Source organism: Limanda limanda, chromosome 21, assembly GCF_963576545.1.
Source record: "Limanda limanda chromosome 21, fLimLim1.1, whole genome shotgun sequence".
Lineage (NCBI taxonomy): Eukaryota > Metazoa > Chordata > Actinopteri > Pleuronectiformes > Pleuronectidae > Limanda > Limanda limanda.
Window position 1 is genome coordinate 14231432 of NC_083656.1, and position 26868 is coordinate 14258299.

The following is a 26868-nucleotide window of genomic DNA, read 5'->3' on the forward strand; positions in this document are numbered from 1 at the left end:
AAGCCAAAGCATCTAAATAGGTCACCTGGCACAGGTCACAAGTCCAGCCTAGTACTCGTCAAATCATTTTTTCTCAAGGTTTCTGTTATTGTAGGATCTTATCACACTGATGTTTGTTATATTTCTGAAAAGTTTGGTTTTATTTAGTTATTTGATGCTTTAAAAATGTTGCTGGCTCCATATGGGCAAGATGGCATTTATTGTATCTGTTGGAAGACATGTGCATGTTTTATAAACAGTCAGATCCACCTCTACAGAACGGATGGATGGCCCGGCTGCACATGTTATATTGCAATAAGAAAAGCATTGGCTTGTTAGTTTCTTTAAACTGAACAAAAAACATATACTGAGGGTAAAACTTGAAGAGAGCCAGGTTCAGGCTTCATAGTTAAAGGACAGATATAAGATATCTATATTCACCTCTTAGAACCTTAGTAGCTAAGGACATTGCTGTTGCAAAAGTTTCAATTTGAACCCTGAACCTCAGAGATCACATGTTTCCTCTTCCTGTCAGGTGTGTAGCAGGCTGCTGTTTGACCCCTTTCTGCATGAACGACTTAAAGGACATCGAGCACCGGTGTCCAAAGTGTAAGGCTCACATACACACCTTCAAACGTTAATGACATGGAGGAAATGCCACAAACATCTTCCCATCTTGCAAATGACTTGATTTAGACTCCAGAGCCGAACAGTGAATTGTGCCTGGAGTCAACTCGGCGCTGCTGCAAACCTCAACAAGGCTCGGATGAAACATATCTCTGCTCGAAGGCCCTGGTTCTGTGATGAGACTGTGAATATCCACGGAACATGGAATTCAAGCTGGAAAAAGAACTTAGTGAGTGTGTCAGAGACGAGTGCTGGTGCAGCTGTTGGGACATATGGGAGATATATATTTATAGGCACAAACCATTTATATATGTAAAGTGGGAACTGAGCTACTGAAGAGATGCAAATGCAGGCAAATCACCTGACCAGAAAGGAACTGTTTACACACAACAACACAAGGGAGGTGGCCCGTGAAAGGGCAACATACTTGTAGAATTATAATGTTGCCTGATAATGTATAATGTTGTAAAGTATCTTTGAGTATCTTGAAAAGCACTATATAAAAAAATGTATTATCATTATTTTTATAATTATACACATGTACATTATTATTTTCTTTTAAAAGGTATAATTATTCTACAATTAACTTCTGCAGAGGCACAGTTCACAGTACACCAAATTATTTTATTGACACATAAAGGCATACAGTACTTATATACACATCTCGTTTTTTGAGTATTTACAAAATACAGAGCCCATGGATGTTACACATGTATAAAAATATGCATTGCATCTATATAAATATATACACAATGTGCAAAACATATGGCATTACAAACAAGAGGCATGGCATGGGTGGTGGAGACAGAGGAGACTCGGCTACAATGAAGAATGGGAAGAAGAATCAGCTGATGAGAGTGGATATTATCCAAAATACATATAGTGTAATGACTCCTCTTGTTCAGCTTCGCCGCGAGAAGAATTCTACAATGTTCTGATGAAGGTAAACGACACAGGGTGAACGAGGACGAGTGGGAGAACTGACTGATGCTGCTTAGACACACCTCTAAAAGAACTTGATTTAAAACGAACCATCGCTTCACCACTCGGGTAAGAAGGGATTTGGAATCAAGGTGTGACTGTGTATGCGGTAAAGGCTCCTGCCAGGTAAAAGCAAGGCAGTATTAGACATACAGTACAGTTTATCCAAGGAGAGCAGCCATTATTGCTTTTAGCTGTCCCTGTCTGGCCAATCAGCAACAACCACGTCGTCATGTCGATCTGCTGCAGCCAAGAGGTTTGTGTCCGGCTGATATGAACAACAAAAGAATACTCTGCAAACCAAAAATATACACATGAAATCTTTGTTTACAGATTTTACACAACCAGCCAAACAAGATAACATGATTTTAACTTTTCCAAAAAACAAAAAAATTATAATAAACATAATAACATGTTCCACTGCCGTTTCAGGCAACAAAATATCAAATCTGCCCTGAAGCAGAGACACTGAGGAAGAAAAACAACCGTGAACTCATCGTCTCTTCTAGGATACAACACCACGTGACTTTTACTGTTTGTGACGAAAGGAAAACAATTAAAATACAACACAACAAAAGGTGTGTGTCTGTGCAGTATTTGGCGTAACTCTGGGTATTGACGATAAAAAAACGTGTGACTGCGGCAGTGAGAGCAGTGTCGACATGAAGGGCTCCACATTATTGCCAATGTAAACAGCAAATCAAAACAAAAACTTTCAAAATAAAACAGCCCAATTGACTTTTTTATTCTGCCAGAAATGACCCTGAAGTGCCGTCATGCCACAACTGGAGAGCCCACGCCCTCTAGTGTCAACGGACGTAATTACACGATAAAGTGGTTTAAATGAGAGCATCATTTCACTGAATGTGACTGATATATAAAAAAAGAGAGAATTAAAAAGAGCCATCGCATTTCAAAGTGCCATAGGGAAGGACTGTATCAATCCTAAAATGATATTTAGACTCAGATACTAAATCATTAACTCACTGATTTGGCTTAGTGAGTTAGGATATGATGTAATCCATGGGAGCATTCATGACGGCTTTAAAGGGAGCTCAGCCCTTGAAAGGTGTGTGTGTGCGTTTGTGACTGTATCACACCGGACGGGACAACACGGACAACAACAGTACAACAGTCATCAGACGCCGTTTGAAGAGAGAACGTTGGAGGAGAAGCCAAATGGAGTTTTTTTTCTTTATAGATATTTCGTATAACTTGAGTGCGATGGCTGTGAAAGTGCTCGAAACGGTGGCCCGAGAATAAATGTGGATACGATCATGCACACGGAGACGCACACCGATGTTCATGCAGGAGACGGAAAGACGATTCGACGCACACACACACACACACACATGCTCGCTTCACTCACTCGCAAGGTCAGGAAACTTTGTTGACAGGTCAGTGTAGCTGATGCATCACTGTTAGACTTCTTTATCATCCGTCCATTCACTATCCACACCGCTTATCTTTAGGGGGTCCTGGGGGGAGATGGAGCCAATCCCAGCTGACTTTAGCAAGAGGCGGGGTTACAGGTCAACAGCAGGACTAATATATAGAGACAAACAACTCCTATGTTCACGTTGTGTCACCTACAGTTAATGTAGAGTCTAAACCTGCTCAACTTTGGACTGTCGGAGAAAAGTAGGTGTTAACTCAGAGAACATCCACATAGACTCCGCACAGGAAGCAGGGATTCAAACCGGGAACCAGCTAAATGTTATTTTGACAAAGACCCTCCCGACAATGGTTGGTTTGTGGATAAATGGGACGGTAAAGCAGGCTAACTTATCAGCTACAGGCAAACCTAACAGTCACGTTTCATGGCTAGTGATGCAGTAGTTCCCCACCCCGACACACACACATACATTCACACACACCCTCTCTCTCTCACACACACACACACACAAAGTGCAGGGATACTGTAGGACAGCTAGATATAAAGCTCATCTTCTAAAAGACATCTTTCTTGATATAACTTGCAGTGTTCACATAGTTCACACGTATTAAATCTGCTCGTGTTTGTTCCCTTTCTACTGTTTCACGCCAGTTTACTATCAGAGGGGAAGAAAAACAGCTGCCAACTTTGTATGAAAAGTCAGATGTTTTGTTCTTGTCAAACAGTACATTCAGAATAACTTGGGACACCAGCTGCAGTATCTCTATAGTGATTGGCCACGTGATCGCCGCATCAATCACAATCATTTTCGATCGCTTTCTGTTCACGATGGTCTTGGATATGCAAAGTTCACATTTCCTTGTTCTGAGGTGAGTGAGGCGCGTCGGTAGATCGCTCCGCCTCGTTAGTGCATAGCTCTCACTTAGGGGGAGGAGCCTCCTCCTCTCGTCGTCCGACTGGAGTCGAGTCTTTTTGTTCTTTAGAGTCATTGGTTGATCAGCTTGACCGGAGGGGGGTCGCGATACGTCAGAAGAAAACAGTCACATCTGATGTAGCAAATCAGATTTGTCAGGAAACACGTAATCTACAGCATGTGGTAAACTGGACCAGTGTGAGCAGGAGGCTTGACCTCGTCTCAGTTGGGAAATTGTAAAACTTGATTCCGTGACATGTTGAATTGCAAAGGGAACAGAAAGATTTGACAGTGCAGCACAGACTGGTTTAGGCCTGGGTGTGTGTGTGTGTAGCCTGACAGCTGTGTCTGTGATCTACTGCCTCTACACTACATGGCGTGTAGATGCTATGTGAGGTTTTTGGTACGAATATTTCCTCAGATATAAGTGGAGCGATGTCCTCAACAAAAGGCCAGGACTCTGCAGTATGAAGCCGTGAATCTACTGGTCCTTCAATAATAACAAACTCCTTAGAGTTAGAACTAATGATTAGATTAGATTTCATTTAAAACAGGTACAGGAAGTGCTGCAAATATTTATGTCTGTGACATATGCGTCAGATAATTTTCAGCATCTATTCTGCTGTGAACCGAGTACTTGGAGAAAATACGTGAGACAACAACTCTCTAGAGGAGCAGCGCAGCTCAGGAGACGCACCTGAGACACGTGGCTCACACAGTGTGACATTATAACATGGGCGCTGAAATGAAAAAGCAAGACGTTTGGAGATGCACACACATCCAGTTTGGCTGAGTGTTAGTCTAAATGTTTCTAAATGCAGTGGTCACCAGCTGAGGCTGCACTGACAGAATGTTGTTAATGTGGTTTTAACAGTATTTACAAAAGGTCCAGGCTACCAGTCTTCATTTGGCTCTGTCTCTTTCTGCTAAATCATGAATAAAAGTCTTATCACATTAAAATCCTTTTATCACCATAGTGATGGTATTGTTTTCTGGCTGTTCGGTCAAAGTAGGCCTCTCTTTTAAAGCTGTGCAAACTCCTGCTTGTAGTTCAGCTTGATCAGTGCACTGCCTGTACAGTGTGTCTTCCTCTAGTATAGTGGGAATATAACAGATGTATGGATGAGCTGTTGAAGAGTGAATGTCATGTTTTCTCCTCCTTTGTTTCCTTATTTAAAATGTTCCAAGTCAGCCTCAAAGTGCTGGAAATTTCCTATTTTCTTCCTCTCTTCATCCATCCATCTCTCACTCTTGGCTCAGCTGCTCAGCCGCCTCTCCTCCGTCACCCTCCCTCAGTCCCAATGCAGCTGCAGGTCATGGGAATCCAGGAAGTCAGTTGGCATCCCCAGCGGTGCGAGTGCCCCCCCAGGACCCGGGGGCATGGTGAGGTCCAGCCACTCCATGTTGTCCAGTGCCGGGTCAGACAGGCCCATGTTGAACGAGGAAGTGGGTGAGGAGGAGTCGCAGAAGGACAGGTCTGATGTGTCCATGGGGGAGTAGGACTGCTGTTCCATCAGCTGGGCCTGAAGCTCCTCGATCAGACCCTGGGTGCGCAGGTCCGATGCCGGCGAGGTTCCAGCCAGCGTCCCCTCCAGGAAGGCCTCCAGCTGGTTGTCTGTGGCCAGAGAGGAGAGGCTTGGCAGGCCGGGGTCCACGGTGAGGCTCAGGGTGGGCGGGGGGGCCATATGGATCGGCGGAGGTGGTCTGGAGAGCACCGTGTTCACAGGCAGGGTGGTGATACTGGCTGTGATGGGGTGGCTCTTCCCATGAGACACTGACGGGTCCTGCTGGATAAAAGGTGTCATTTCTGGATGGGAAACAAAGAACAGGAAAAAATAATTAAAACACAGATTAGGATCTGTCTTCAAATTATCGGCATCACTCATTTTACTGTGTATATTGTTTTTTTTTTATGTACTGTGGCAATTTCAGATATTTCCAATATATGCAACTGTTCAGTTTACTAAGAAGTTAACTTAGTTTAACCTCAGTTGACAAGTCACCAGTTACTTTTACACACAACAACACACACACAGCTGTTTTCCTTGTTAATGAATATTAACGGTCACCGCCTATTCCAGAAAATCTCTGCACCTTAGCACTGTACGTGCCCATTACTCTCTCACTGTATATATTGTTTCATGTTATATATATATATATATATATATATATATATATATATATATATATATATATATATATTGTTGTTTAATGTCTGATTTGATGTCTGATGTTATTTATGTGCACCAACCACACCAAGGCAATTTCCTGTATGTGCAAATATACTTGGCAATTAAAAGAATTCTGATTCTGATTCTGATTTATTCAGCACCTCATAATAGTTTACATTAAAAATTCAAAAGACAGATAATCTACAATGGGGACACTATAGAGTTACAGAGACTTTGAAGTTTTAAACTTTAAACAGATTGTTGTGTCCTTTCAAATTACCTCCACTCTCTATGAGGATGTCGAACAAGTCATCCATTTGCTGGCTGGTTGCCGTAGGAACCTGAGAAGACAGTCAATAGGGTAAAGAGACTTGAGGCTAGTACGCAAAAAAGTGAAGCAATCGTCAATGCAGAAAAACTGAAAAAAAAACAAAACAATGTTTAACTAACCTGTGAGACATTGTTGATGTGCATGTTGCGGCTCTGCTTGACAGCTTCCTCGTAGCGGGGGGGCTCTCTTGATTTGGGAGGCTGACTGATGAGAGAGGTGGGCTGGAGGATGAAGGCCGGCTGGGGGGAAGGAGGCTGGAGGAACCACAGGGAGATGGGGAAAAAGAAGCAACTAACTATAAGGTTGAACCAAAGTAAACCCCCTCCCCTCTTGTAATGACTCAGCACTTATACCTTATGAAGGGGTCCATTGGAGATGTGCTGGTTGGGTGAGGCCCGGGGAGAGACCCTGTTCTCTGGGGAGCTTCTGAGGAAACGCTGGGGATTCATCTCAGGCCGACCCTGGTTCTCTAAACCACTGGAACTATTGCACACTGTCAGAGTCTGTCAAGACACAGAGAACATCTGATATTAGTTTGTAATGTATCATGTGATTTGATGTCATCACAACAGGACAGCAAGACAGAGAGAGGAGATAAGAAAAGATACAAAACCCTCTTCAAATGAAACAAGGCACAATCCTATCTGTCAAAAATGTTCTAATTATAGACCAAAAAGATATAGCTGCTCTATAAAGTTTTACAAACACACATCTCTGTATGGACGATATAAAAATAATCCTTAGTTAGTCAGCTACAGCTTTCTCATCATTTCAAGACAGCTTTGTGGTACACAGCTATGCAGAGAGGCCTGACCTGTAGCAGCGGGTTGTGGTTTGGTAGCTGCTGGCCGGGTGCCGTCTCCATCTGGAAGCTCTGCAGTTGAGGAACCGACGTCTGCGCCAGGCCTGGACTTGAGACTGTGGCCTGGAGGACAGGCTGAGATGTGGAGGGAAGCAAACAGAACCCTGAGTCGACACATCCAGATCACGCCAGCATGCCGAGCGTTTCACGTAAACACAATACATAAGAGTCCAGGGTCACTCTGATCTTACCTGCAGGCTGACAGTGGTGTTTGGCAGCTGGATTGCAGTAGCGTTTTTGGGTAGTGACACCGGGAGCAGGATCTGAGTCCCAGCCTGGCCAGTCAGCATTTGGGAGACTCCACCCGCGTGGCTGATGAAGAACTGCTGCAGGCTGGGGGCCGTGGTCTGAGACTGGGTCTGGAGTTTGGGACTTCTCTGTGACTGTGGGAGCAGCTGCGGGCTGGTGCTTACTTGCGGCTGGATCTTCGTGATAAGCTGGGTTGGACTCTGCAGTTGGAGAGGCTTGCCACCAGAAACAGTCAGATCCTCCAACTTCACCACAGTCGGGAGGGGGCTTGTGAGAGCCGGGGAGCCCAAGACAGAGTTCTGGATGGTGGCAGTAGTGGATGAACAGTTTGACAGGACCGTACTCTCCATTTTGACTACATTTGAATTCAGGACAGCAGCAACAGGATTCAGGGCAGGGACAGATGTCAGCTTGGGAGATACAGAGGTAGAGTCGGCAGTGCAGCCACCCAGGCCTCTCTTCTCCACCTGCAGCTGGTTCTTCAGCTCCTCCACCAACCTCTGCTCGTGCTCCAGCTTCCTCATCAACTCCTCTATCTGCCGCTCCTTCTCGTGGAGCCTCCTGTCCTTTTCCTCCGGGACGTGAAAAGACAGGAGCGGTGAGGACTGTGGACCTGCTGAGCCAGAGCTCATCATTTGCACTTCGGAATGTGCCACAGACATGCCCACATCCTGCTGGAGGGTGGAGGGCTCACTGGGGTTGGGTGAGACTGGCGGCGTGGACCTCATGCTCTCTAGAGTCACCTGCTGTACTGGGAAGACAATGGCGGGGCTGGTGCAGGTGGTGGTGGCAGTGTTGACGTCCATGGGGGTGGAGGTGGTGGTGGTCGGTTGAGGAATGTTGGTGGGAGCAGAGGTGCGGAGATTGTCCTGGAAAGGCTTAAGTCTCTCCATCAGGTCGGTCTTTGTTCCTGACACTGGAAGGCCTCGCAGCTTCAGCTCCAGTTTCAGCTCTGCCACCTACAATGATATGGATATGATCCCATCAGAACTTTAGATAAGTGTCGGAGGAATAAGTTAAGCTGGTAGGAATAGTTTTAAGTAAATATGTTAATAATGTTTAATTAGAATCTGTAAATCTATACAAAATCTATAGTATTAAGATGACATTGAGAGGCAGCAACCCTAAACTCTCTTTTGAGGTTATTGTCACTGGTTGTCCTATATACGGTTTCTTCCTGTCCTGTCATCATTCTTGCACTATTAATGAATACACAAAACAAATTAGAACTTCCTGAGCCTCTGAGTCTGACATTTGAGTTCAGTGAATGTCTGAAAACATGTGGATAAAAAAAAGACCACATGACCTCCAGAAAACTGCAACTTATTGTTTTAACACTTTGCTTTGTGTACAGACTAAACTAAATAGATATGACGCATTTATTCCTGTGCTATAGAAACGTTAGCTGCCACATTGTTAGTCTGTTCACTTTCAGATAGAGCCAGATTCATCCTTTCTTCCATATTTAATATGCAGACAAGAGATTGGTTTCAATCCTCTGCTCTCACTCTGATCGAGAAAGCAAATAATCCTATTCCTGTGTTGTGCTGGTGTGAAAAATGTTTAGCTGGGTAAAAGAAATCGAAAAGATTAAAGGCTCATTTCTAACACCGATGACACTTTACACACAACAAAACATGTTTTTTGTGCTTTCTTTAACTTCTCTGCAGCTATTCATTTATTTTGAATACAGAATAAAAACTTTGATTATCCTATGTAGAGTTGTCAGATTTTCAAGAACTAGCTCTACAATAAACCTGATACAGTTTAGTTACATCAGCTGAGCAGACCTCTAAAGACTGGAGTGTCAGCCCCTCTTTAAGCCTATTATTATGACAATACTTTTTAAACAGCTGGAGTATAATGATTCAAGCTACATGCATGAAAAGTTTGCTGCTACAAAAATACAACTATGTTTTCCACGGACCTTCATCTCCTCCAGGTTGGCAGGCAAGACTCCTGGCTTGCGATTGGACAGCGAGTTGTTTGGCCGAGCCACGGAAGGCAGAGGGGGAGGTGGGGGGGCAGTGGGCAGGGACACCATGATGGAGGTTGGCAGGCTGCTGCCAGCGCTGCTCTGACCCTCTGCCATGGGTCTACAGAGAGACAGAGAAGTACGAGGAAGTTGAAGTCATTGTTATTGGAGGAAATCATTAACACGAAGGAGAAATATAGAGAGAGGAAGATGAGGGGGGAGAAAGAGGGATATAGGACAAAAGAATATTGTTGTTTAGAGAATTGGAACGAGAGGAAACACAGAGGAAATCAGCTCCCATATGGGCGGACCATCCATCCTGTGCCTCACTAACAAAGGCAGTCAACCAAACCCCAGTACACAGAGAGAGGACATTTGTGAAAGCAGCAGCTGGTAAAACAATATCCTGTTATTCATTAATATGATTAGACACAGAGTAGTTATTGGAAAATAGCAAATGGCCCTCTGGGTTCTTGAAACTAACAATATTTGGCTTGGCTTGCTTTCAGGCAATTTTAAACTAAGAATCATGGATGTGCCAAACAAACTACTTCTACTGCTGCTACCCAGAGCTTGTGATTCAGGTGAGGGATGGAACGTAGATCCACAGGTAAATCAAAAGCTTCGCCGTGGAGCTCATGTGCTTCTTCAGCACAACGGTCACATTACTGCAGCCTGTCCATCTCCTCACGTATGAACAAAACCACGAGATACTTAAAAATACAACATGTACACTTTTCAGCGATGGCAGTCATAGTTTGTAGTGTTTTGTATACATACTTGAGTGGTGCTGGTAGTATAGTCTGGTAGTTGTAGTGCTGCTGCTGCTGGCTGATAATCTGCAGCTGGAGGAACAGCTGCTGCTGCTGCAGGAGTCGGGCATAGGACGAGTCCATGGGTTCTTCACTGGCCTCCTGCTTCTGGTCCGGAGGAACATACTGGTGGTATTTCAGCTTCTTAATCCTGGACTTTGGCTCTTTGCCCTTCTTACTGCGACTCTTCTCTGAGGCTGACTTCGGCTGGCTTTGCTGTGGTGGGAGGGAGGGAAATGTTTTAACATACAGTTTGGCCGACAGCATTGAGGCATTATTATGCTCAGAGAGGTGGGAGAAATCCTTGCCCTCACTTTCACCAGTGTTGGTCCTGGTTTCGAGGGAGCAGCTGGGCGAGTGGCCAGAAAGTCACTGGTAGAGATCACTTTCATAAAGTCTGATGGTGCTTTTGTAGCAACTGGGAGGCCCTGAATTAAAAAGACAAAAACGTTTCAGTAAAATACAAGATACTGTTTAGTAACAAGAGTAAAAAATTAAGTCAAAGTTTACCTGTGGCAATTAAAAATAAATATTAAATAACAAATACAAAGCATTGTGTGCATGCTCAGCTCAATTAGTCATTTTGTTCCTCCTTTGTTTCAATTGAGCTGCGTAATGGTAGAAGGGATAAGAGCTTTTCTTTTTTAAAACAACACTTCACTGCTGGAAATTCTGTTAACTGCTTTTGCAGGATTTTCTGGGAGCTGGGTCTGTGAGCACCTGGGATTTTGTTTCCCTGGTCTACCACCATCTAGACAGTTTGGCTTTAATCTTCGCATACAGGTGACCAAACCACGACACAACAGGATTATCTCACCTGAAATATGGTGCTGGATAGTGGTGGAGGTGCTGGTGCTGGAGGAGGAGCAGGAGCTGGAGCTGGAGATGGAGTCTCTGGGGCTTTGCTCTCCGCGGGTGAGGGGACCGAGGTTTGCGACTCCTGGCTCGCTGGCTGCTCTGGGGACAGGGGATCGCAGCTGTCTTCATCCAACACCTTTGGATAATTCACCTCGCCCACTGAGAGACAAATGAAGATAATCCCCTGTATCATGACCTCCTCATGCTGTTGTGTGTCTTATTGAGGTGGGAATGATCTGAGATATCTGCTGCCATTACCCTCACCAATGATGGCTTGCTTAACGCTGGAATCCACTGGCAGGATGTTCTTCTCCACCAGCTCCAACGGGCCGGGTCTCTGGGCGAGCTTCTCGTTCAGGTTGTCAGCCAGACGGGCCCTCTTCAGCCTCATCTGGGTGGCCTGCAGTGAGGGCTCTGCTCCGGTCTCTGGGAAATGTCACACAGTGTAAATTGGAGATCGTTCTGTATAGTGTCAGCTTAAAGATGTCCTGTTTCAGTGTTTGAATCTGGAAGCTTCTTTTGAATTTGGCAGCACTGCTCAACATATGCACAGTAGGAGGAAAGTCGTTATGCTAACTTGTGAAGATGCTAGCTTTAAAAGTTCCACAGGAAACACTACATTAAACCCCAAGTTGACATACTGTGAACTGCACAATTATCAGTACCTTGTAGTATGTGCATCCTGATCAGCTCCGCTCTCTCTGGACGACTGCGGATCTTGTGCTTCAGGAAATTCTCAGTCTTTAAAAAAAGTTGGGACAGAACAGTTAGTAAACCCGCTAAATGGCTGCCTGTTCATATTGAGCGCTTCCTTTTTAAACTGTGTGCCCTTACCCTGGCTCTCTCCAAGCTGCGGATCTGCCCATGGAATGCTGCCGGGCTCTTGAGAGCTGCAACACACGTAATTAAAGTATATCATTGACAACAAATGTGATCCAGATTAAAACAAACAGAGTTAATATGTGTATTATCTCAGTTTTCATCGCCTGTTTTTATAACGCTGTCCAATCCACATGAGCTTTTAGGTGAATTATGGAGAAGGGCTGAGACTCACGTGGCATGATGCCCTGGTCCACCAGCTGCTCCCGGGTTCGCCTTTGCTGAAGCCTCAACTGCAGGACTGGAAGAAAAAGAGATCATTTTTTTTTTTTTTATAAAAGACTAGAATTACCGCGCTGTGGTTGTGTGCCTCCTGGAGATATCGTGTTCACAATAATGGACCTTTATGTGTACATCTCAGAGTAAAAAGTTTTTTCAAGGGTACAGGACGTTCTATTTTGGTTGCCTTTTAATTGAGTCAAATCCACATTACCTGTGGCTTTATCCTCGGCTTTAACTTCCGGGGCAAATGATGAAGGAAAAAACACACAGCTAGCCAGTTAGCTAGTTGGCTGTGTTTCAATTCCAGTGTTTGTTTTGGTCTGTTGTAATGTATCACAATCATTAATTCTTGTTTACTGTGTAATATTTCTGGCTGTGGGCAAATGTCTTCCAGGCAAAGATCTGGAAGACTACACTGGTTCCTTGTAACTACAGAGTAACTTGTAACTTGTAACTTGTAACTACTATTAGATGTTAAGTGTGTGGCAGCCACACAGGTAATTCAGAGCTTGTTATGAGACTTGAAGTAAATTAAGTATAATTTGTAGATTTGCCTTAATAAAAAATGGGTAAAGATACTCCATTCACAGGAGGTGACACGTCACAGCTTCCAGTGAATTTGGTATTCAAGGGAGAGTGAGTATACAACCCTGAGAGCTGTGATCAGTTTCGGCCCCAGCTACACTTAGTAAACAGTTAAGAGAGGTATCTAGGGGGGACATGTTTGTTCAAGGTGACTCATATAGAAACTTCCAGTCAGTGGCATTCTCCTTGATTCCTCCAGGAAGCACTGTTCTGCTACACAAACAAAAGTTGACCTATGACCCCAGCCGGAGAGTAGTGAATGATGAGACTGAGCCTTTTATTCACATGCAGGCAGACACATACACATCAGTCCGTTTGTAAAGTGGGTCCACATTGGGGACACAGGCTTGAATATAGATGATAGGGAGGGAGACTTAAAAACATCCCCCCCGAAAAAAAACAATCAAAGATGAGTGATTAAAAGTGTAAAAGAACCAAAAAATTTATAAAACTGTGGTATCAGAAGACCATCCAGGAATCACACCATATTCAACGTTTTCAGAAATATACTCAGTCGATTCTTGTAGAGAGTAAGAAGAAATGCCCCTATATTTAAAACTAAAATGAAAGTCACAAGTATTTTCTATTTCCTCTTTTCTAAATCATCTTCACAGTTTTTCCCTGCTGTCAATGACCTAGAGTTCACAGAGTTCCACTTACTGACCAGATTCTCACTCCCACTACAAATTCAGTCCTGAGAAGCACTTTTTCTCTCCCTCCATACTTCTTGAGCCTCCTGCCCCACAGAAAGCCAGTGTGGTCCTCTACATTCACACTTGTCATGATGGGTGACAGATTGACACCTGCATGTTAAAACCAACACGGCAGAAGGGGTTCTGTGCTTGGGGAAGTGCTAGGGATGGCTTAAGGCTGATATATGCTTCTCCGTTTTGACTGACACGGACAGAGGAACTCCCTCTCCGAGTGCGTCGGAAAGCTTTTCGTGCACCTCGGATTTTTCTAACTATCCGTGGGCATTTCGGAGAGCCTAAGGACAGCCCTTGGCTGTGATTGTTCCGCTAACGACATAATTTCAGCACGACATCATTTCCGGAATCTCCTGTTGACATTCCAAAGAAATTTCTGAAAATTCCAACGTCAAGATGTGTTGTTGATAAGTATCAGAACGCCTTCTGAGCCATGGTTAGGAACTGGAAGTAGAACGTCAAGATTTCCTCAAATCAAACATGGGTCATGGGTCAAGATACTTCTCCATCCACAGGAGGTGACACGTCATAGTTTACAGTGAAAGACAATCTCTTGCTCCGACAGGAAACAGCTGGCCTGAATTACTTTGTTGTCCATTCATTATCACCACAGATACGCTGATGTGTTACACATTAACTGAGTACATGTATCCTCCAGGGTAAGTCCAGGGATTACATAATCTTTTGTCATAGAGGACACTTAGGGCGGCTGTGGCTGAGGGGTAGAGTGGTCGTCCTCCAACCTGAAGGTCGGCGGTTCGATCCCCAGTCTGAACCATCTGCATGCCGAAGTGTCCTTGGGCAAGATGCTGAACCCTCAATAGCCCCCCCATAGAATAACAAAGTGCTGCAAGTAGATGCACTGTATGAATGTGTGTGTGAATGGGTGAATGTGAAACTGTACTGTAAAGCGCTTTGAGTGGTCTTCATCAGACTAGAAAAGCGCTATATAAATACAAATCCATTTACCATTTACTTAAAGAAAATCAACACCGAGTCCTGTTCAATCGTTAAATCCGGAGAATTGGCTCCTGACTTTACCCGCAGTTTGCTTTTCACACATGCACAGCACTGCGGGAGGTTCTCTGCACGGACCCGTTCACAACAGCTACAAATCCTCTGCATTAATCAGGCGAGAGGTGGAGCAGCCGGTTGCATAATAAGTGACATATCAGCTTAAAGTAATTGAGCAGCTATCTGGTAGAACTGGGTATTCAAGGGAATGTGGGCATACAACCCCGAAACCTGTGATCAGTTTCTGGCCCCAGCTACACTCAAGCAGCAGAAGAGTAGGATTTTGCATATTTAGTCTGAAACTGCTCTGGCTAAATGCCATTTGTTTGGGGACTGCATCTGAAAAATGACGATTTTTCTGAGCACAGTGATCAGTATCATCACGCCATCTAAGCCATGATTAGGAACTGGCAAATGCAGGCGCATATCTAACCCACTCCTAAAGTCTGATGATGACGTACGTATCCATCCATCAGTGGCTGGCACGGCCCATTGTGAATGCATAAAACAACAGCAGCTTCGAAAGGGTGATGAGAAGCACACAGGCTGGCTAACCTGATGACGATAATTTGGGTTGGAACTGCAGAGGAGAAGTTGCTGCAAGTTTGAGGAGATGAAGACTCGTGGTTTTATGCTTCATTTGGAACTTATTAGGGAGGAGATGCTCTCGCATTAATCTATTAAACTATGTAGGCCATCTCTGTATGAAGGGCATTTGAGGCTAAACAGGGAGAATATACATACGTCATCAAGCTGGAAGAGTTGTTAAAAAGACAAACACCATGATGTTACTACAAATCCAAATGTTTTTTGGAGTGGAGCCACCTTGAGAGACGAGGAAAAAAATATATACACTCCTGATCAAAATCTTAAGACCAGTTAAAAAATTGCATGAATTTGCATTTTGCACTGTTGAATCTTAGGAATGTTCTAAGTAGAGTTTCAAAATGCAAAAAGAAGAAATGGGAACAAGAGCCCAAAAGTTGTGAGCAGGCAATTTATTGAAAACAACAATTTAACTGAAATAGGCTGTTCATCAGCTGATCAAAAGTTTAAGACCACAGCTCAAAAACAACCAAAAACCTCCTAAAACAGAAATTAAAGTGTCAAAAACTGACTCAGTAATGAATAGCTCCACCATTATTGTTGATCACTTCAAAAATTCGTTTGGCATGCTTGAGGCAAGTGTTTCCAAAAGGCTAGTGCGAATGTTGCGCCAAGTGGTGAAGATGGCTTCACGAAGGGCATCCACTGTCTGGAACTGAAGTCCATTTTTGTAAACTTCCCTTGCCATCCATCCCCAAATGTTCTCAATTGGATTAAGATCAGGGGAACACGCAGGATGGTCCAAAAGAGTGATGTTATTCTCCTGGAAAAAAGTCTTGGTCAGACGGGCATTGTGAATTGGAGCGTTGTCCTGCTGAAAAACCCAGTCGTTACCACACAGACAAGGGCCCTCAGTCATGAGGGATGCCCGCTGCAACATCTCCACATAGCCAGCTTCTGTTTGACGCCCCTGCACAACCTGGAGCTCCATTGTTTCATTGAAGGAAAAAGCACCCCAGATCATGATGGCGCCCCCTCCACTGTGCCGCGTAGAAAACATCTCAGGTGGCATCTCCTTGTCATGGCAGTAACGTTGGAAGCCATCAGCACCATCAAGGTTAAATTTTTTCTCGTCAGAGAATAAAACTTTCTTCCACCTTTTAATGTCCCATGTTTGGTGCTCCCTTGCAAAGTCTAAACGAGCAATTTTGTGGCGTTGAAGGAGACGTGGCCTTTGAAGACGTTTCTTGTTTTTGAAGCCCTTCCTTCGCAGATGCCCTCTGATGGTTATTGGGCTGCAGTCAGCACCAGTAATGGCCTTAATTTGGGACGAGGATCGTCCCGTGTCTTGACGGACCGCCATTCGGATCCTCCGGCTCAGCGCCGGTGAGATTTTTTTGGGTCTACCACTTGATTTTTTTGTTCCATAACCCTGAGGATCTTTTAAGAAATGCAAAATGACTGCCTTACTGCGTCCAACCTCAGCAGCGATGGCACGTTGTGAGAGGCCTTGTTTATGCAGTTCAACAATCCTACCACGTTCAAAGACAGTGAGCTTTTTTGCCTTTGCCATCAAGAGATCTTCACAGTGTGATTACTTGACAGGAAATGACATGGAATACAAATTTTTGCACAGATTTTGGCTTTTAAAGGCTGTGGTCTTAAACTTTTGATCAGCTGATGAACAGCCTATTTGAGTTAAATTGTTGTTTTCAATAAATTGCCTGCTCACAACTTTTGGTCTCTTGTTCCCATTTCTTCTTTTTGCATTTTGAAGCTCTACTTAGAACCTTCCTAAGATCCAACAGTGCAAAATGCAAATTCATGCAATTTTTTAACTGGTCTTAAGATTTTGATCAGGAGTGTATATTTGAAAGATCGGTTTGTGTGTCTTTTTCTATGTACTCACCATTTTTGCGCTCACTGAGCGGAGGTAGGTTCTGCGCGGGCTGCAGAGTCAGCTCCTCCATCTCATGGGTCACCGCCTCGCTCTGGGGACTGGGAACCAGCAGACTCAACATCCTACAGTCCCCCTCTGCTCCGAGCTGCCACTGAGAAGCCTGGGGCTCCATCCCGCCTCAGGAGGCGTGCAGGGTTGACGAGGGTCCCAGACGAGCAACTGGGGTGTAAGTCGCCGTCCCTTTATGTTACGTCTCGCTGCTACCTGCGTGGATACAAGAAGAGAATGAGGCGTTAGAACTTGCACAGGAGGAATACATTACTCTGGGATACTTAGTGGGCTCCTCGTGAACAGTAATTCAGAATAATCATCCAGTTGGTATGACCACTTCACCCAACTTCTGAAATGAGAAGAGTGGCATTTCGTTTCGGCCATCTGGAAGAGCTCAGTCGCTTGCCCAAATTATTCATTAAACGAGCTGGGTTGGCTATTACACTGAATAATCACTTCAAACCGCTGCTCGTGAGAAACAACGCCAGTTTGGGCATGAATGTTCCCTCTGTTCAGACGGGCTTCATAATCTGGAATATGACGTTGCTGGCGGTTTCAAACAGAGGGTAAGGAAACATTTTGGGGAGCAAAACAAACAGTTTAGTATCCATGGCTTCCCAACAGCCTCTTAACCGGAGGATGACAGACTGCTCAGTCTGAAGATGTAGGCTATTTATCGCTCTCCAGTAGCACCCGCACCATCCATTCCAGGACGTAAGCACTCTTTACTAACCGTCCTGATGTGTTGCCTTTGGCTGAGAACAACTGTGTTCCTATGGCTGCCTGTATTCCTCCCTGCAGAGCCTATAAGTGCCAAGGGCATAAGACGGCTGAGGAACGTATTTGGCTACAACACAAGTAAATGTGGTCCGCTCTGGTTGCTGGACGCTCATGTAAGGTATCCAAACACAACAAATCATTAACACTCTGTTTTATTATGTGTTTCTTTTCTTTTCTATCCCTTGAAAAGTACATGATCATATATGGTGTAGTTTCTCTGCTCAAGAAACAGTACAGGATGTTACTTAAATCAATGACAAGTTATAGAACTAAACATGATCTACCCCTACTACCATGGTTGCTAATATTCCTCTGGTGAAAAAATAAATTTTTGGCGAAAAATGAAGATAAAGGAGACACTTAAATCACTTTGCATATACTGGTAATCTGAACTGGTGCGCGCTGAATCTGACCACAGCTTGAAAACTTCGGAAGACAAAGTGTCAGTTCAAGCTCAGTGGTCCGTCTTTAATAAATTAAGTCTCTGCTCTGTCAGATGTAACTTTAACAGATAACAATGACAGGAAATGCTTTGTGAGCCTCCTTTGAATTACTGAGGCCATGTCAGGGCTGTTTGAAAGGGGACTCTGCTGAGGGATGTACTTTGCTGTCAGGTCGTATTTCATTGGGAGAGGGAGAAAGTGAGACAGTGAAATTAATTAATTAAATTAAAAGAAAAGAAAGGTTTTTAATTTGATCAAAATGAACTGATACAATCATGTTTACAGGTCTTTAAAAGGCCGTTTGTCAGGATTGGTTTGGCCCAGGGCTTTACAAAGAAGAGCAAAAATACAGAGGAGTGATGACGAAAACAGGAACACAAATATAAATTCAGAGTGCATGACGACCTCCATGACAACCTCAGTCCTATTTGTTTGTGTGCCTGACTGTACATGGCCAAGCGGCAACCACAACCACAGGAGGGCTAAGAAAATTGCTGACGCATCAATAATAATAATGATAAGTTAATTCCAACCTTTAGTAGCAGAGGACAGCAAGGAACGGAGGAAAGAGATGTCTGGGGTACGTCCTGTGTAGAGTGAGGTTAAGCCATGGAGTCAAACGAAGACAACGGAGCAAACATGAGAATCACAAACTACGAAATTCATCCAGCATTTCTTATGTGTTGACATCCGTAATATTAGCCATCTGCACTTAAAAAACTTTACAAGCCTGTCAGGGCCTGTGACTTGTTTTTCATTAGTTTTATAGTTTCCAACATTTCAGTTGCTCTTGACAATTTCCAGAACTTTTCCTGCCAGCTCCCTAGTAAAATGTCCAGAGAATGAGAGGGACTCCACAAGAGAATACAGTGAGTGGGCGTGTTGATAAAGTGCTACAGACACATCATGGAAGGGAAACTCGTAGAATAGAATTGGCTTAGGTTGAAAAAGAGATTTTATGTCAACTTAATTTTCCAGAGTTTTACATGTGCTGTAAACAAAAATGCAGCAGAATCTATCTCATGTCCTCCTTCATGCTATGTCCAGGCGTCTCCCCTCACCCGATTGGTCTAGAAATGTTTCTAATGTTGTGAACGTGGCTGACAATCTCCTGCTGTGTTCTTTGAAAGGCAAACGACTGAGAAATTGAGTCGGATATTTTCCAGATTTCATGTTTGAAAACACCTTATGATTCTTGGAAACCCATTCAGAAGGCTGAATCCTGCTGATGAACAAACAAAACCAACTGACAGTTCTTCTCTCTGGAAAAAACTACTTAAAAAAGAGCTAACACAAGCCTTACTAAATTAAACATACACACACGGCGCTGCTAGCACCACGCATTGTTGCTTGAATAGGTGCGTTTGAAGATAGACAGAGAAGTGCCACTTCAAACTGTCTGAATGAACCTAGCCCACACTCAAGGCTGCATCAGGGGCTGAACGCTGATGTTCACAGGTTGCTAGGAAAACCTGCAGCCGTCTCTGTGACAAAGGAAGTGGGTCCTTCATGCACAGACAACAAAAAACCCTAGGTGCTTCAAACTGCTGACTACTTCAGAGCTGTAGATGTAGTATCACGCTGCCGTCTGAGGCAGAGAGGCAGATGCTGGTTTTGGTAGTACATTATGGGCTAAAGTAATATTTGTTTATGTCAATTATTCCCTGACTACAATCTTTAAGAACTGCAATGACTTTATGCTTATTTTACAATTGTATGCTTCTAATAATTTGATTGTTCCTTCTTCCTACATTATTTTGTCATTAATCCTTTTATTTTCATGTAAACATCTTGTTTCAAAGAACAGATTTTTGCCAATGACTTATAAAATAACTAAATAAGTCTGGATGATTAAAGTAAAAGTGAAGCTGCTTTCAGACATGCACTGAACTCTGGACATTTGGAGGTGTATATCTAAATACAAATGTCCAGGTTTCTACACACACCTCACACATGGTCCCCTTGTACAAAGTCTGCACTCCGGAGATCCACTGCCCGCGAGTCAAGGGGGTTGATGTCTTTTCCAAAACACAAATATCTAAGGATGAAAAAACGCCTAGAAGACGCAGACGAAGATGTCAAGAGAGGTCTGTGGTGTCAAGAGCCAACGCCGCTGTGGATGTGCTCTAAACAAAAACATGTGATCTCTGAAGGGCAGTTACGTTATGCCCTGCCCTACTCTGCCTGCTGCACCATCCCTCAACTAAATCCTGTGGAAGATTTGTTCGTAGGGATCACGTCTGAGTAGAGTTCCTCTGCAGTGGCACTGTACTGCCACTGCCAACTTTGTACCATTTGCTGTAATGTAACTCTGCCATATTTCCCAATCCGAAAGTCTTGCAAGTAAAACGGGGACTTGTACCGTATTGTGGGTTGGCACAACTGTTTCCAATTAAAACATGAGAAATGGGCCATACAACAATGATAGCAATCAGCACATGCATACATGGTCAGTAGGCTAAACGGCATCGGAAACGTCTTTGAATATATTCCGGAGAAAGAAAGTGTTGGAAAGATTCCAACACACGGAGAAATACATGCTGTGTGTGAATATGTATCAAGAGCAAAGGGAAAGGGAAGAACGAGGTGAGGGCGGGTGTAAGGAGAGGGGGAGCAGTGAGAGAGAGAGAGGAAGTAGCAAACAACTGTCACGGCTGACGAGGCGCTGTGGGACAAACATCGGCGCTGCCATGGCAGAATCAAAGAGCACAACCAGATGTCGGGTGCTGCGTGATGATTCTTTTAACAGGCTGCAACCAGCACCATGTGTGTCATCAAAGTACAATAAGGGTGGACATCTGCTACTTATGGTTACGCTCTAATGTTGTACAGTTTTACTTTTCCCCACAGAGGTTCCGACCATCAACAAGACGCCACAGCTATCAACATTTCAGGGACAATCGGCAGATATGTCACATGACCGGTCGGGGGAGTGCCTTATTATTCTGCCACTGGGTGTGTTTGCTTGGCATTAAGAACTGGGCACAGGTGGCACGCAGGGTCATTGCATTATCCCACGCTTATGTCAACCAGAGCACCCATCCCTGGTTGGGTGCTCTGGTTGCCAACGTTGCTGAACACGTTGGCAACGTGTTCAGCAAGACAGAAGGCACGCAGCCTTCTGTCTTGCTGAACACGTTGCCAACAACCTGTCAGCTAGTTCGCTCGACACATGATTCATATGGATGAGTTGCGAAAGTCATCACCGCATAAAATGCCATCAGAACCAACAGCTGTTCACTGCGTCTGAACAGAGAATTGATCTTGGAATAACAACAACACAGCTACAGGTGTCAGAGGCAGCATCGAAACTAATACGTACAAACCAGTGTTTCCCATTAACTATCTAGACTGTGGCGGCCCGTCCAACTCTAATTTGACCTAACCACAGCTTCATAATGAGCCCCAAAAATAGACACTTCTCATAATAACATAAGAGATCTTCAAGTTAGTGTTTTGCTCCATTGATTGAGAGCTGTCTGCAGCGCTGTTTGCCTTGTGCTGGTTCAGTCCCTCCTTTTCACACTTACGTACATTAAGTCTTTATTGTCCAAGCAGACAAGCTCCAGCTGAAGATGTTTACATACCGGGAGTGATAGTTCTCTCACAGAGGAGTGAACTTCTCTCTCACTTCTATGTATCTGTCACTCAGGCTCTGTAGCACTTGAGAGCGAACTGCATGTGTGTGCAGGTTTACACCTTGTGCACCCCCCTCTCTGAGATTTTAGCAGTCCTCACGAAAATGACACTACACTGTTGTGCGGCTCGCATTTTCCAAAAAGGGAAGGATAAGTGAAGTTTAATAACATCCCCGCCGCTAACACACCAAATACATCTCAATTTTTCCTTCTTTCCAGTTGTTCCAGATAGGGCCCCATATGTTTTTTATTGACTAGTAATTAGAAACGTGTAAACCACAGTGTGGCCTCAATCAGAGTCGGTGCAGACTTTGTGAAACTAAAGCCCATTATAGAGGCTACGTCATGTGATTAAGTCAAATGTTTAATCTCTCGTCCTAGCGGTTCAGTTCAGTTCACTTTCACCATGTTTGCCACTTCACGCAGGCGTAGTCCGCAAAATAGGCACAGAATTTGAGGAATCGAGAAGTATCTGCATCAACTGTGGTGAGAGGATGAAATTGTCCGGCAAAAACTTTCGAAATTTATCGAAGCTTCGGTCAGAATCAATAAATTGCTGCTCTAAATATAGTCATACGACTCAGCAATCAGGGTAAAAAAAAAAGGGTTTAAATCGTAAAGCCTATGCCCAGCTTTACAGAAAATACAAAAAAACAAGAAACAACAGTGGTGAAAAGTATGATCAGGGATTTATTTTCATGGACCGACGATGAGGAGCAACTGATACCGACTTAACGTGTGAACCACTGTTTGGCTTCACTGTTTGGCTTCACTGCTAGCCGTTTAGTTGTAACTGATAAGAACCAATCAGGAAACAACTGGCCTGGATGACAAGCATACACATTGCAACAGTGATGCGTTTTAAAACAAAAACATAGAAATCTGGATGTAGCCAGAGGCAGCAAAGGTTTTAATCAGTGTGTGTATGGGGGGAGAATACGTTTTCGAACTCTGCAAAACTGCCATAGAAACCTGGCATAACTGGTAAGATTATGTCATCACATAAACTGGCCAATGCTCATGGAGCAGTGAGGCTGTAAGGACGTGAAAAGCCCTGGAACCTCGCTTCGATATTCAACCGAACGGACATCAGATGATGCCATTCCTCAGATCCGTATGCTCTCAATGGACGAACTAAAAATACATCCTCCTTTGGAGACATTTTAGTTGTGGGACATTAAAGCAGCCATTACCCAACCGACTGCACTCTGAAGATGGTTTGAAGCTATTTCTCCACATTACTGGTGCTTAGTTTGGAGCTAAATGCGTCACGAGCATCTCGGACCAACCCAGATTAACCATATTAACCATGTTGGCTTCTCTGACCTGGAAATAATCACGGGCCTCAAGTTTTATTTGTTTGATTGAGTTCAGCCAGGTTTTTATTTCAGTCGACATTTTTGCAGGCTGACAACTGTATGTGGGTGTGTGTGCCCCCCACCGCCCCACCCTGAGGCTATTGTCACTCTATCTCACGGCCTTTTAAAGGCCCTGAAATGTGGTGCAGTGGACAGGCTTCATGAAGTTTAACTGGGAACATCTTGCGGATGGCTTTTAGAACAAGATGGGACTGAGCGGCTGAGTTATTTTATGGGAGATAGCACTTGGGATGTTAAAGACAATAGTCAGAGACCGAGCCGCAGCTCTTCAGCAAAACAAGCCCAACAACTACACATCTTCAACATCAACAAGGAAAGAGAGGTCATCAGTTCCCGTCTCCAGTCTCTTTCCATACAGACAAGAAGAGGTCCTGAGTCAACTTTACTCCACATAGGCCCGGCTGTGAAGACTTTCAGTGATAAAGAGTCCACGAGCACTCACGCATGCATACACACACTCACACTTGACGGGAGATAACTGGAATCTGCAGGTTCAGGATTAAGAGCTAATAAACCACTGACCTGTCAAAGGACTGGTTTCTGTTTGAAATTCATAAACACACCATGACATCTTGTAATCAAACAATTGTAATCTCAATTGTAAAATGAAACAAATAGACCAACCTATAAAACAAAGGCTTTGTCTTACAACAACACGCCCTTTAGTCTGGGCGACTGGGAATCTCAGAAAAGAAAAAAGCTGCTCATTTTACCTCACAACATGAAATCTAAAGCTGACAGGATTGTTGAGAACTGGTCAAAAAACATACCTTAACACCGAGCAACATCTGGCTTTTGTCTGCAATGGGAATGGATATAATATTCACATGACTGCAGCGGACGCAGGTTTTCAAATCGGCACTAAAATGGCACCCTGAGCACCTGGGTGAACGTGCTAATTTCTTATTCTCCGTCTGTATTTTGGCAGCACTGACCAAGCACCTTTTCCGGGACAACATTAATAACGGTGCATTAATAACAATGAATGCTTGTACACTGGTTTGAATGTGCACCTCAAGGTGTAGAACATGACTCAAAAACTATGGGTAAGGGAAAAAGTGTCAACCACCTTTTTTTAGCAGGTTAACCCTTACTGCATATACCCACTATCTTGGTTTAAAGGGGTTAGTTAAAGGCAATGGGAGTCAAACTGAATTTTTGTGTTTTTTTTTTGTGTTGTGTAATGGAATTATCTAGATTTCTCATATCGCTTAACCCTGAAAGCCATTAATTATGTAATTATAAAAGAGATGTAAAAAATAAACGTACAAGCCACCCCTCCCATACAGACGCACAAAAACTCAGACACACAAACAAACACAGAGCCTGAGAATCAATCCGTGCCAAACTGCATTTTTCTGGGCCTTAAATAGACCATGTGTTGTCCAAAAAAACAAGTCTGCTTCTATCCAGAGATAAGACAGAGGTGATGTCATCGCTGCGGCTCATTCACCAGAGTCGGCGCTCCGCTCTGTTCCCACAGACACACACATGGCGTGTTGTTTCCTTCCTGGCTGCCTTTTGTGGACTTTGTTGACTAGATCCCCGTTAAAACAGTACAACAAGACCGGACCAAACAAAAACACACACATGGTTTTAATGGCTTGCAGTCAAAAAACAATAGCACAGCCACACCTAAGAAAAAGAGGGACACAGACAAACTTCAACAGCTATAATGCGATGAGATTGTGCTGCCTGCAATAAAGTGTTATGCAGACTTGTGATGTAAAGTAGTGTCTCAGATGTGAATACAAGGCCCAGCATGCCCGGTTGCAGGTTTTCTGTGAGATGGATAACTACAGCAGGTCAGTACCAAAACCTTCCTTTCCGTGCGAGTCGGATTCCCACAAATCGCTCCAAGGGGGAAAACAGTCCAGTATCATAACATAGGAGTATTAAGCCTTATATTTAAACAAGGACACTGCTGTGTACATTTTGATATTAGGTTTTATTTGAATGTAATTTGCCACAGGGGGAGGCATGGAGAGCCTGGTCTGAAGTGATCTGAGCAGGCAGGCTTCCAGCAAACTAATACTGCACTGGGGAGGTAGAAAACACACAGGGATCCGTGGCTCACTGCCCTCGGGAGGATGATGAGTTTGCCATCAAGCCATTTGCACCGTGGACGCTTATTGTTATTTCACACTTTTCTGGGTTCGACTCTGAAAACCACCACATCCTGCCTGGATCTGCCTGAGGGGATTCACACGGACCGAGACCTGCGATGGATTTGCTGCAGCGGCAACCTCATTCAGCATTCAGACAGCATTCAGCCCGACAACAAACAACTGGGACACACACACGCAAACACACACACATACCAGCAGGTTAGAGCAGCAGAAACAGGGGAGTGTTCCTGAGTGAGCTCATGTTTTCTCGGTGGAGGAGGAGGGCGTGTTGCGGAGGGATGAGCTAGCCCAGGTTAGCTAGTTGGAATCTGACAGGTGAGTGAGCTGCAGTCAGCGCCAGTGATAAAAAACCCCGATGGCCGTCTCCCTGGCCTTCGTCTCTGGGACCAGCAAACACGTCTGAAGCTAAAGTACAGTCTGATACTCGCTGTCCACGCTCCTGTCCCCCGGCCTCGGCGGGCTGTGTCCCTGTCACATCACGAAAACCGCTCGACAACAGCCTCCCTCACATTTTTCCGCCAGATAGCTCGGCTTAGCTAACACGGGCTAACATGCTAAAAACAAGACAGCGGCGCCCCGGGGAGTCGGGTCTTACCGGAGTGCGAGGACCTGAAACCCGGATCCGCCCGAGCTCTGGTTTCACAGCGACGTGGCCATGGTCTCCCGCTGAGCTGCTACACGTGTTGTTGCCTTTTTCTTCTTCTCCTCCAGCTCCGGGATTGAAGTTTATTTCACGGAGTAAAATGGCTGCGACTGGGTCTAGGTTCGGATGCTTGGCGACGTCATGACGCGGCCGGACAGGAAGCGTCGAGGGGGCGTGGCGGAGGGCAGGGATCCCTGTACTCGGAACTGATCAGAATTTATCCTCAACTAATTCTATAGAAAGAATCTTTATTTTATATTATAGAATCTTTATAAATACTTTGTATGGTATTATGTAATCCTTGTTATATGGACTATTTATGTGGCAAATAATCTTTTAATGTTTATTTTCCCCCAAATGTCCCAGTTTGGGCTCAATCCAGTTCATTCACCTCTCCATTATCCATACATCCGTTTCTTTTCTGTACAAACTTTACTTATGTTCGTAGGTTAAGTACTATGGATGCAAAAGAAAATATTTAAAGAGCTCTGCAAACAAAGTAAAACATGATTACTCCTTTGTTCTCAAGTGACTGCAAAGTACAACTTCAAACCTTGCGCCCAAAAGCAACAGCACAGTGAGAGAGGTTGTGGTTTCCTCTGCTTGTCATAATTCCACAAGTTATGATGATAGAAAGTACTACACAAGATAAGAGAGAACTTTTAAATGACACTTTATTAAGATTTCAGAGAAATCAAACTTGCGAATTAAAAATGTAAACAAAGTAAGAGTCCAAATTTTTTTTTTTTAAATGTGGGGTCATAAATAATTACAAAATTCATTAAGATTTTATTTATC

At 44.1% G+C, this 26868-nt stretch overlaps 1 protein-coding gene across 2 annotated transcripts; it reads right to left on the reverse strand.

Moving 5' to 3' along the window:
* Positions 1 to 1209: 1209 nt before the first annotated feature.
* On the reverse strand, positions 1210 to 26169 carry mrtfba (myocardin related transcription factor Ba). Of its 2 annotated transcripts, none has more exons than XM_061094818.1 (16): positions 26023 to 26169; positions 17017 to 17271; positions 12209 to 12274; positions 11989 to 12044; positions 11820 to 11895; positions 11419 to 11580; positions 11114 to 11313; positions 10611 to 10724; positions 10265 to 10512; positions 9437 to 9605; positions 7452 to 8468; positions 7213 to 7335; positions 6752 to 6901; positions 6518 to 6652; positions 6348 to 6408; positions 1210 to 5703 (listed from the first exon to the last, which is right to left on the reverse strand). In XM_061094818.1, the coding sequence occupies exons 2-16, from the start codon at positions 17177 to 17179 to the stop codon at positions 5189 to 5191; spliced, it is 3255 nt and encodes a 1084-aa protein (XP_060950801.1). In that variant the 5' UTR covers positions 17180 to 17271; positions 26023 to 26169; the 3' UTR covers positions 1210 to 5188. The 2 variants fall into 2 exon arrangements, with proteins under 2 accessions (XP_060950801.1, XP_060950800.1); XM_061094817.1 differs by having other exon boundaries at positions 11413 to 11580.
* Between the last annotated feature and the right edge of the window lie 699 nt (positions 26170 to 26868).

What these genes read in the sequence shown, in the direction of transcription:
- mrtfba (XM_061094817.1), bottom strand. Translation starts at nt 17,179, where the DNA reads ATGGAGCCCCAGGCTTCTCAGTGGCAGCTCGGAGCAGAGGGGGACTGT. An exon ending in GCAGCTTGGAGAGAGCCAGG is followed by an intron (nt 11,896 to 11,988) that starts GTAAGGGCACAC and finishes CTTTTTTTAAAG; the next exon opens with ACTGAGAATTTCCTGAAGCA. An exon ending in ATACTACCAGCACCACTCAA is followed by an intron (nt 9,606 to 10,264) that starts GTATGTATACAA and finishes GTCTCTCTGTAG; the next exon opens with ACCCATGGCAGAGGGTCAGA.